At 45.6% G+C, this 11,005-nt stretch overlaps 1 protein-coding gene across 1 annotated transcript; it reads left to right on the top strand.

Annotated features, from left to right (window-relative positions):
• The first annotated feature begins 307 nt into the window (after positions 1-307).
• Positions 308-5,093, top strand: RPL14 (ribosomal protein L14). Its single transcript, XM_086741464.1, has 7 exons — positions 308-375; positions 1,189-1,708; positions 2,212-2,313; positions 2,981-3,075; positions 3,826-3,925; positions 4,313-4,366; positions 4,912-5,093. The coding sequence occupies exons 1-7, from the start codon at positions 308-310 to the stop codon at positions 5,068-5,070; spliced, it is 1,098 nt and encodes a 365-aa protein (XP_086597590.1). The 3' UTR covers positions 5,071-5,093.
• Positions 5,094-11,005: the final 5,912 nt, after the last annotated feature.

The raw sequence follows: 11,005 nt of genomic DNA, 5'->3' as shown, positions 1-11,005 counted from the left end.
TGCTTGCTCTCCTTTATTATAAAAGCAAAACTTTACAAACAATAAATAGTGTGCTTCAGACGGCTACATTGGGATGTGTCATTCCACTATTGACAGAAGAGCCAGAAGAATGAAGCTCAAACCTATTTTCCAGCAGTGTTCTGTACTACGTTTTCTTACACTTTGCTACTCTCAAAGCTCCTCTTCTCATACCAAATCTTTTGGCTGATGTTTATGTAAGTGAAAATCTTGCAAAATACGATCCACGTGTATGTCAGTATCTTGACGCACATACACCGAAGCCAGCCCAGTGAGCTGACATTCGCCCATGGAGCTGATGGGCCGCAGGGCTGCTAACTGCCTGCCTTTCCTCGGCAGCAGCGCTGCTTGGCGGGCGTAGGGAGCTCCGGGTAGAACACCAGGCTGGGCTCCTGCTGCGCTGTGAGGATGCTCTTTGGCCAGTTGTCCTGTGGAACCTCTCCAGCCGGCACACTGTCTCTGCCGCTCTGCTCAAAGCCAGAAAGGCTCATCCTGTGCGCTCTGCAGAGAGCTTACCCTCTGTCTTTGCTCTCTAAATGTCACTCATGCGGCAATAGGTACTGAGCAATAAAAGAAGAAGCTCGGAGATAACACGGTCTGAGAACAGAATTAACACATCCTTCTGGCCGCATGCGCGTGCATCTATGACACCAGCACTAATGTGATGCTTTCTGCCACGCGCAGTAGGCTGCGACTCACCATTACCAGCGCAGGCCTGACGCCTGGCTTCCGCACACGGAGCGCTACCTCTCCCTCGGTGCTGTGGCACCTATCACGCGGAGTCAATTAAACCTTCCTTCTGTTTGTTCTTAAATCAACTTTTCACCATCGGGTGGCATCACCTACTAAGCTGAATTACAATGCTGCTTTTGCCCTTTCTAAAATTTCGTTCTGAATGCGTACTCCTGGCTCCTTCCCAAGCCCACGTTCGTTCCGTTGCTCTGAGCAGTGCCTGGCGCGTTGCCAAGCTGCTCTTTCAAAGGAGGGGCCGGTTCTGCACCGCGGTACCAAAACCCGTGCCCAATCTTAGCGCATGTTTTACCCATCCCGTCGTTAAAACGTTCTGCCTTTCTGAAAAGAGGGACAACAAGTTGTCCGCGAGCCTGCGGGTTGTGCCCTGACAGCTTTCTCCTGAGCTCCCACACAAGCAGCTCACCGGCTCTGCCGCAGCACCGACAGGGCCCGGGGCCCGGCACCCGCCGTCCTCTCCCGCATTCCTCTGCCCGCCCGGCCCAGCCTCTCACGGGGCCGGAACCAAACCCGCTCCCTTGCCTGCGGCACCCAGCCTGTCCTCACCCCCAGCCCGAGCTGGGGAGGAGCCGCAGCTCGCTGGTTCGAGGCGGCGGGACCGGCTTTGGGCGGCGCCTGCCCCCCACCACCCAAACTCCATGTTCGCAGCGGGCCCCACCCGACCCCGCGCATGCGCGCGGAAACCACGCGACCCTCAAGCCCTACCGACCTCCCCCATCCCCAATACGCATGCGCGTGGAGAAGCACGCCCACCGCCTCCACGCGTCTTCTGTGGCCGGTCCCGAGTCACCGCCTCACGGGGGAAGGCGCCCTGCGCAAGCGCACTCCGCCAGGCGGCACGCGGGGCCCCGCCTCCGCCCATGCGCAGTGGCGGCTGGGAGGTGGTTTCCGGCCGCCGCCGGGGCCCCCCCTCCCTTTCTACTCGCGGGCGGCCATCATGGTACGTGCGGGCGGCCGGGGCCTCCGCGGCCGGGCGCCCGGCGGGGGTCTCCCCGCTTCCTACCTCCCTGCCTGCGCCGTCCCGCCGGAATCTCCCTGCGCCTGGCCCGGGCGTGGCGGCGCCGGGCGGCGGGGGGAAGGCCGCGGCCACCTCACCCGTGCTGGGCTGGGAGCAGGCCCCGCGTGCTGCCGTTGGGCGGGCGCGGCCGGCGGTCGGGCAGGGCTGTGTTTGGGGAACGGCCGGAGCCGCCGCGGCAGCCTCTTGCTCTCTGCGGCCCGTGGGGCTTAGCGCTTCTCCCCGGCGTGTCTTCCTCCTCCTGCCCGCGGTCTCCACGCGGGGCCAGGGCCGGGTAGAAGTAGTTGTGGGCGTTACCGTGGGCGCTTTGCTCAAGCGAAGGGATTTTGTACAGTTCCAAAGCTTGGGAACCTGCTTCAGAGCCTTGAATCTGGCAATGGCCATAGGTGTATTTACGCCTAATTTCTGTCCGTTCTTACTGCTCCCAGGTGTTCAAACGCTTCGTCGAGATTGGCAGAGTTGCCTTCATTTCCTTCGGGCCACATGCTGGCAAGCTGGTGGCCATTGTAGATGTTATTGACCAAAATAGGGTAAGCTATGAGCGTTGTACCTTTATTTTGTCTTTTCTGCTTTAACAGAAGCTTGTGCAGTAAGACAGAGTGTGTCGGTTTTAAAGGAAATTTTCTGTGAATAGATTTTTTTTTTTTTTTAAGGAAATAAGCAATTGATAAAAAGGTGGGATTTAACAGCTGTTGTTGCATTTGAAACTTTCAGTAGCAAACTTCTTTCACTGGCAAGTGATCTATTCCCCTCTCTGCTGTGTTTCCTAGGAGTAGAAGTGGACAAGTGATGTCAGTTGGAGTCTAAAACTTATGAATGGAATGGCACTGATGTATGTTTAAAGCAATTTTTTGGGGCTAGGGAACTTTCAGCTTAATGCTCCTGAAAAAGCTGGAAAAAAAAAAAGAAAATGAAGTATGTCATCCTAGTTCTATGTGCATTTTTTTAAACTTCAGTTTGTGGGTTGTTTTTTTTTTTTTTTTTCCAAAGACAGATGGGCCTTTAAAGTTCATTCTGTAAAGCTTGGGTTACGTGTGTAAGAGTTGACAGTCTCGGGTTTTGTCTGCCTGTACATGTATTTCAATGTTGGACCGTTGTTGTCAAGACACTGTTCATATATTATTAGGAAGCTGCTGTCTAAATCAAGTATGATGGGAGAATTGCTACAAATCCCCTACGTCTCTTTTCCTTTTTCAGGCACTAGTTGATGGCCCCTGCAGTGGTGTGAGAAGGCAGGCTATGCCCTTCAAGTGCATGCAGCTGACTGACTTTGTTCTCAAGTTCCCACATAGGTGAGTTGTTTGCATTTTTTGGAGCTGTGTAAAAAAAAAAAAACAAAAACCAAACAAACAAGCCATACTGTCACTTGATGCCCGAATTATGTGACCTGATGCTTTCTAAATCTAGAAAGTTCATACAACATCAATTTAATGAATTAACATATGTGCATAGTGAAAATTTGGCAGACTGTGTTACCATTGTTGAATACATTTAAGTTTCGATACCAATATTGGCTGATATAACTGCTGTTCAGGAGCAAAGGAAATAGAACACTGGCCCAGGCAACTTGCAGATAGTTGTGGGCTGGATGGTGTCGGGGGGAAGCAGTTGCAATAAATACTGTGCAGTTTTGCTTTTACTGCTCCTTAGGTCACCTTCAGACATTAAATGTGTTCCCCGCCTCCAGAACTGTACTGGAATTGCAGGAGGCTGAACTCGTTCGGTTCACTTTAGCTTGGTTACTATATAAGTTTCTGTAATTTAGAAATGAAAATTGCTGCCTTCCTGATTCTGAAGCAGTGCTAGGAACAGTGTGTGAGTATGTCTCTTGGAGTCACTCATCTGTTCAGTCCTAACAAAGCATCTGTGCAACAAAATGTTAATTAGGCTAATTAGGCTAGATGTATGCGGCATTGACTTTAAGAGTCTGAAGTAATGTAGAAGGGTGATCTTCCCTTGCATGACATTTGATAGGCTAGCATCAGAGAGAACTTTTTTTTTATAAAGACTGTGAATATAATTTTGTGACTTTTGTAACACAGTGCTCGTCAGAAATGTGTGCGACTTGCCTGGGAGAAGGAAAATATAAACGAAAAATGGGCAGCAACAAGGTGGGCGAAGAAGATTGAAGCCCGAGAAAAGGTACAGTTTTTTCACTGGATGAGTAATACATGTTGTACTGCTACTGCTTATTAAAATTCGGTCCAATCTAATAAACTCTGTATTTTCAGTTGCAGGCTAAGACGAAAGATAGGCAAGGCATAGATTCTTAATAGTTGCTACCTATCAGCTTCAACTTCCTGTATTTTAACAGTAAAGGTGGATTTGTTCAGTCATTTTTGTAACCACCTTTTTGTCCTGCATCATCACTTTCCAGCAAAGGCCTTAAATAGTGAACCTAGTGCCAGGTGTGCAGCTAAAGCTAATTTGGAGATGATCAGTGTTACTTGTGGAATGCTTTGAAACACTGAGTTTTTACTACTTGTGTATGTCTATATCAGAGCTTCATGACTGATTCTTTTCAAACAGAAAGCCAAAATGACTGACTTCGATCGCTACAAGGTTATGAAAGCCAAGAAAATGGTAAGTGCTTGAGTGTCGCTTCTTTATAGGCTTAATGCTTGTAGCTTTTAGATGTTAGTAGCCTTACTTTTATAGCTGACTTGGATCATAGAGTGACACAAATTATGTGAGTGTTTTGAATTTTTCATGCTGCTTTGGCCACCACTTTATCTTCAGTAGTTGATCAAACTCGAACCCACATGATCTGTGTGTCCATCCTCCAGGTTATAGCTGAGGAAGGAATTGCCTGCTGATGTAATTGAATAACTTTGATGGGTTACTGTTGGTGTTTTGTTCTCTAGTGAAAGTCAGAAATGAAATAAAACCGCACATGAAATACTGCGGTTGTCTGTTTAGTAGATCAGAATAGCTTTAGGTGGAAATTTGACGTTTTAAATATAATACATGGTAAATCTTTTGACTATATAATATAAATATAATTGGTTAGCAAAGGGTGATTATCATAAAGGGCAGAATGTAAAAGCTTAGAATTTAAATTAAGGCATAATATTTGAGCTGTGGCTGTTTTTGTTCTGATGAATAGTAAACATGTTCCTTTTTTACAGAGAAACAGGATCATCAAGCATGAAATGAAGAAGCTCCAGAAGATGGCTTCTAAAAAAGGCAAGAAGCCAGAAAAGCCTGAAAAGTCAGAGAAGTCAGAGAAGCCAGCTAAGGCGCAGAAGTCAGAGAAGGTGCAGAAGGCACAGAAGCCGCAGAAATAAAACGAACTTCTAGTTGTGTATGACTCTGTGTCCTTGTTCTGATTTTTTTAAAATTAACAAATGGTTAAACATCTGATTTAAATTGTAATCATAAGTTCACTTTTGCTTCTGACCAAGAATTGTTGTCTGTCTCATTTATTAATGTCTAAGTGTTGAGTTCTAGTGTTCCCCTGGAACACACAGAAATGTTTTGTCACCTTCTGTGAAGCTGACCATACAGACTGTGCTCAGTGCTCTATACCCATGCCTGTTGAAATATTTGCATACGCAGTTATTTGAAATAGGTCAGATCCCGACATTTTAAAGCAGCCTGCTTAGACATCGGAAGTATGGAAGTATTCCAGGTGTGTGTCTAACGACACAGTTGTCCTGTAAGTGCAGTTACACCAATGGGTTGCGTGTGAACAAGGTGGAAATTGGTGACTTGTGTTCAAGCATGCTTGCTTTTCAGAATGTTTTTAAGAGTTTGTGTTAAGACCTGAGCCTAATTACAGTTCCTTAAACTGTGTGGCATATAAATCCTGCTTTTAATCAAAACCATGAAGTAAAAGGGGACATGGCCTAAAAATTACTTGATCCATCTGAAACACTGAAATGCTTTATTTAGCCTTTGCACTGTAAAAGAACATTTACCTACCTGAATGTCAGCATCCATCTTTTCCTGTGTTTTCTCCTGTATAGCTGATTGGCAGGGGATATGTTTTCTTCATATTGAATGAAGAAATTGTGTAAGTCTGAGATCTCTTGTAACTGAGAAGCAATTATTTTTACAGCTAAACATGAAATGGAGGAGGGAGAAGATATAATTTTAAAAATGAAGATTGTCAGGCCTTTAGATATATTGTCAAAGCATCTTCTTTTACAAATCTGCTTTTAAGCAGTTCCAGGGCTAGTGTTGCTTGTTTTGGCCAGAATCGGGCCAAATGTTGTCTTGAGCTATTCATGTGCCTTTGAAAATTGAGTTCAAGCACGTGGTTGATATGAACGGATATAACAACTAAGGAAAAAAAGAATCAGAAATGGTGCAAATTTGGATTAAAGCCCCTGTTCAAGCATCTGTAGATCTTGATTTTAAATTGGATTTTAAAGTTATTAAATTCACCTACTCTGCAACTCTTTAACTTGAAAGTAGCTTGAAAGGTATATCAACCTGAGGGTCCCTTAAGGTGAAAGAGTTGTTCCTTAGGGTTATTTTGGGTTTTTTATGTATTACTCTTAAGCTCGGTTATATAAGACTGGGGAAAAATAGGTAAAAGTGCCTGCGGAGAAAACAGATGTGCCTTCAATCATAAGCTCCCAAATGCTTTTTCTACATTATTTGCTCATTTTGAAAGGTGCTTGCTTCCAAAGAATAACTTCGGCTATGACTGCAGCAATTTATTCAGTGTTTTCATTCCCACCAATACCACTCGGCAAATGCTGAGGTATATGAAATATTTTGATGATGTGAAGTGCACTGTCACCTGCCTCGCAGCTGTCATTCTTCTGAACAGGAACCTTATAACGCTACCAAACGGGACCTAGAGGGAGGTTGTGGACTGGTTGTGTCGGCCCTAGCACCGGGGCATGGGAAGGGATGTGCTGGGGAGAGGGGCATGAAAGATGAGGGCATTGTTAGGGAGAGAGTTAACGTGCCTCAGAAGAAAACTAGGTTCCGTAATGTCATGTCTGTCATCAACTGCTGTGGAAGTACCGGTTTTTTTTTTACAGTTTGGCGGAAAGAGGAGAAGAGAAATAATAGAATATATCAGTCTTTGGTCATTGCACTCTTTCTGACAGGGTGTTACATATGAGCAGCATCTGGTGCTCCTTTTAGCAGCTCATGAAACCTCTCTGAAACCTTTTGCAGCTCTGTACCGTGTCGGTAGTCCACCTTCCTTTCAGTCCATGAGTTTTGTGCCATCTGTGCTGGTTCGGCTTTTTTTTTTAAAGCTATGAGGATACAGAAAACTACAGTACAGTCTTATTTCTGAAGGTTGCCACATGATGGCAACGTTAGCTACCAATTTCTGTACTGCAAAGTCTGGGAAACGTGAGCAGTTCTAGGAGTAGGACTGGACCCTTAGCATAACTGGTAGCGAAAAGGTGTAAAATCTGCCGTTACTGTGAACCAAACGCAGTTCTGGGCTGAGTAATTTGCTGGTAATGCATATTTCTTTTTCTTCTTCAAAAAAGGGCTATATTTAAGTGCTCTTGGCTCCTGTCTAAACAAGTCTTTTGCTGTGTTTGACATCTAAATGTCTGGGTTTTTTTTTTTTTATGTAATAGACCTGGAAGAGGAATTTCTGGATATACTGCTCTTCCTAGTTTTCAAATACTAGTATTCACACTGTCCTTCAGTTGAGGTTTGCTTGGTGAGGACCATAACATTTTCACATTATTTGATCTTGCAGTTACCTATATGTTAGGTACAGACAGACTGTTCTGGACTACTTCTGCGCCTTTCATGCTGACTGTGGACTTGTGGCAAGTCTGGTCCGGTTTACAGCTGGATTCCCTCTGTTTATTTTGTCTCCCTTCACTGGTAGTGCCTGTTAAATGTTTCCAGCCCTGTATGTTTCTCTCCTTTCCCCCTGCCCACGTTGAGAAGGTGACTCTGAGAATTCCACGTGCCTGCCTTTCCTCCAGATGAAAAGGTGCTAATTTCTATTCACAGCAGTATTGGTATAGGAGTAAGTGCAGCTTACAAGCAAGAAGTGGTAAGTGGAGCAGATTACGGAGATGGCTGTGTGGTTTGGGCTCTACTCGTTTCAGGTCTTCAGCTTTTGGTTCTTTCTTTGTATAATTTCTGTTTGATTTTTTTTTTTTTTGAACTTGGAAATAGTTTTTAATGTTGTTTTGAGCTTGCAGTTGTTATTTTCTACTCAGGTACTTTAAGTTTATACTGGGATTTCCTTCTCTGAAGCAGAAGGATCTGCTTTTTACCTGGTTAAGCACTGCATCCCTAGTTGTGCTGAAGTACTGCAGTCCTTGTCCCTGCCTTGACACAGGTCCAATGGATACTGGTAATGTATCCGCGCCCCCTCTTTTTCCCTAAACAGGCTTCATTCTTGGATGCTGCGCAACCTTCAGTTCGTAGTGTCCTGAAGCGGAAATTTGGCCCAGCCTTCACTTTGTGCAGCTGACCCCTGTGTCATATTCTTGTTTTAAATAAATGAAGAATTTGTCATTTTTTTCTCACCTCACTTTGCGCAATCATAAGCCAGTCTGAGTGATCTCCAGATAAGTTTTTGTAGCAAACTCTCTCCTCCCCTAAAATATTTCAGACCACTGCGTGCATCCAAATTAGAGAAGTCTTCCACCTGCAGTCAGCTATTTGTGCTGATCACCAGCCTAAAAATGATGCCATTGCCACCAGCGCAGAGCCATTTCCTCCTTCATCACATGCATTGACCTAGTTCTTATTACAGGGGAAGTACTTTTTAACATTTCCCCAGTGGTCTCCTGGTATGAGGGTATTTTTCAGGATGTTTTGTATGGTAACTGTTTGAGAGCATCACTCCTTGCGTATTGTGAGGAGAGGCCCTGATCTGCTCATTAATGCCCTCGCATCCGCTTTGGGCTGCCTGTGGAGCACGGGTGGTGTTTTGGGGCACTGTGCCGCCGACAAAGGCTTATGTGGCAGGATGTCATCAGGAAGCTCTGCTTTGATGAAAATGATAGATGCTTTGAAAAAAGTAGTAGTGCTCATATTTAAACTGCATGAAAGAATATTGTCTTTGAGATCAGCTGCAGCTTTACCTAAGGACACCCAGTGGGAGGGCACATCATCTGAATATTTTTCACAATAATTCAGCAGCCGAGACTTTTTAGAGCCACTGTTCGAACCTCGTATTTACAAAAGGCATCAAATGAAAGAAGGAGCAGTTGTTCACCGTGTTACTGCAGTCAGATGTTATATAAAGGTGATCTAAAGAAAGGATGGGAAATAGGCTTGCAGGCTTTTTCCTTTCCTTCTTCCTTCTCCTCCACCCTGGAGCCCCTGAATAACTTTAAAGATTTGGGGTTTTTTTTGTCTGTTTGTTTGGTTTTGTTTGTTTGTTTGTTTTCTTTATCTTATACTTCCCCTAGTTATCTCATTCACATTGCACATGCACATGTGAATCTTAGCTCATCCTGGAAGTCTCTGTGAATAATGGAAAAAAAATCAGAGAGTGTATAGCATAATGAAGTAAATTAAGTCTGACTAGCTGAAAGTGGCATCATTTTTGCTCTGGTTGCTTGAAGGTCCAGAGGGAGGCTGGCAAGCTGCTGCTGTTGGTGATGCATGCAGGTCCTCATCCCAGGTGTCAGCAGGCTTCCTCAACTTCCAGCCACCTGAATGTGACCTTGGCAGGAAAGATGTTCACATAGTGGATATGCTTGGCCTTTGCTGACAGTGCCACAAGTCCTGCTTGAGTGGGAGTTAGGTGTCAGGGTACCACCGATAGAAACCAGGAGATGTCCCTCCTCCTTGCAGGGGGATTGAACTAGATGACCTTTAAAGGTCCCTTCCAACTCTAACCATTCTATGTGGGGGTTGATGTGCCTCTCCAACCCATAGTTTCACGAAACATGGGGCATGGTCCCTGTCATGGCACAGTGGTGTGGTCCTCTGGATCCCTTTGCTCTCCCCGGTCCCCCGTGCTCACTGGGCAGTTTTGGGTTGCTCTTCAGAAGGCAAAGGCATGCATAAATGAGTTGACAGGTAGGAACGACCACTTCGTTGTAGCTGCACTGACCTTTCTCATTGGCACTGGATCGGGCTAGACTTTGCCAGCAGCCCCATTGGGAGCATGAGCAGTGCTCAGCTGGGTCAGACCAGTGGTCCATCTAACCCCTAATCTCATCCAGAGTGCCATGACTTGGTATTTGAAGGACCATCACAATCGCAATTAAATGTCAATGTGGGCAATTGTGTCTCCAGTGGGAGACTTAAAAACATCCACATGGTGCAAAATGCTTTCCAGCATCCTATAGCAATTTTGAGATTATGGGCAGCAGAAAGTCCCAGTGTCCTGCCACAGGATGAGAGCACCCAGGGTCACAGGCACTGCCAACAGCCCTGGGTCACTGCTCAGGCAGGAAATTTGGTGTCCTTATGGTCCTTGGAAGGGGACCTACAGCTTGGAGCAAGGTAGCCCCTGACGATCTGATCTTCTTTCTGACCATATGGAACTTGTTTCTGCTCAAAGCCTGTGAGAAGCTCGGCTCCAGGGCTATGGCTTTGTGTCATTAGGAGATGATACAAAGCAATCTGCGGCTGTGTGGACAGGACGAGTGCTCCAGGCCTTCAAGATCTCCCCGCTCCTCTCCTACACTACCCTATGGGAGTGTGACAGAAGTTCCCAGCCCACTACGTCTCCTGTCTGAAAGTTGCCAGAACTTAATTCCTCTGATTATTGGAAACTTTCTAATTGCCAACCTAAATTTATTCATGACCAATTTATAACCAGGAGGCTCCACTTCTTGCTTCTGTAACTGCAGGGCTGTCAGAAAAGATTCATAACCCCATATGTTGGTCAGGCCCTATTTTCAGCAAGCCACAATTCAAAGCTTTCAGATTAAATACTGCCTGATTACTCCATATGTTAACACATACATTTTCTCCCGTCCTACCGTCATAGTGACAGAGGACTTTCCCTAATGCAAAGGTATACAAACAGCCAAGGCAGTGTCTTTGTGGACCCAACTCAAACATATGCCAATAACTCCTTCCAGGAAAAGAAACAGATTGTTCCTGTCTTCTTTTTTTTTTTTGGGGGGGGGGAGGGGCTGAAATGTTCTGTGCATCAGCTTGTGTTAATTTTTTCCTTGTTTCTGTCTGATCCCACAGATTAGAGCTGTAGGTTTGCTGAGATGCTCTGAGGGAAATGAAGTCATATTCAAGCTTGGTGCCCCTCCAGCTGAGGACACTGGTTCTGCAGTGAATTGGGGAGGGCAGGCTCTGCCCACA

This window comes from Chlamydotis macqueenii, chromosome 2 (genome assembly GCF_036417535.1).
Source record: "Chlamydotis macqueenii isolate bChlMac1 chromosome 2, bChlMac1.mat, whole genome shotgun sequence".
NCBI lineage: Eukaryota > Metazoa > Chordata > Aves > Otidiformes > Otididae > Chlamydotis > Chlamydotis macqueenii.
Note: the sequence above shows the minus strand (reverse complement) of the source record. Positions and strands in the feature narration are given on the sequence as shown.

Excerpts from the sequence above, each read along its gene's own strand:
- RPL14 (XM_086741464.1), top strand. The coding sequence starts at position 308 with ATGGAGCTGATGGGCCGCAGGGCTGCTAACTGCCTGCCTTTCCTCGGC. Across the intron at positions 1,709-2,211 it reads ACTCGCGGGCGGCCATCATG|GTGTTCAAACGCTTCGTCGA; the intron begins GTACGTGCGGGC and ends TACTGCTCCCAG. Across the intron at positions 4,367-4,911 it reads TTATGAAAGCCAAGAAAATG|AGAAACAGGATCATCAAGCA; the intron begins GTAAGTGCTTGA and ends CCTTTTTTACAG.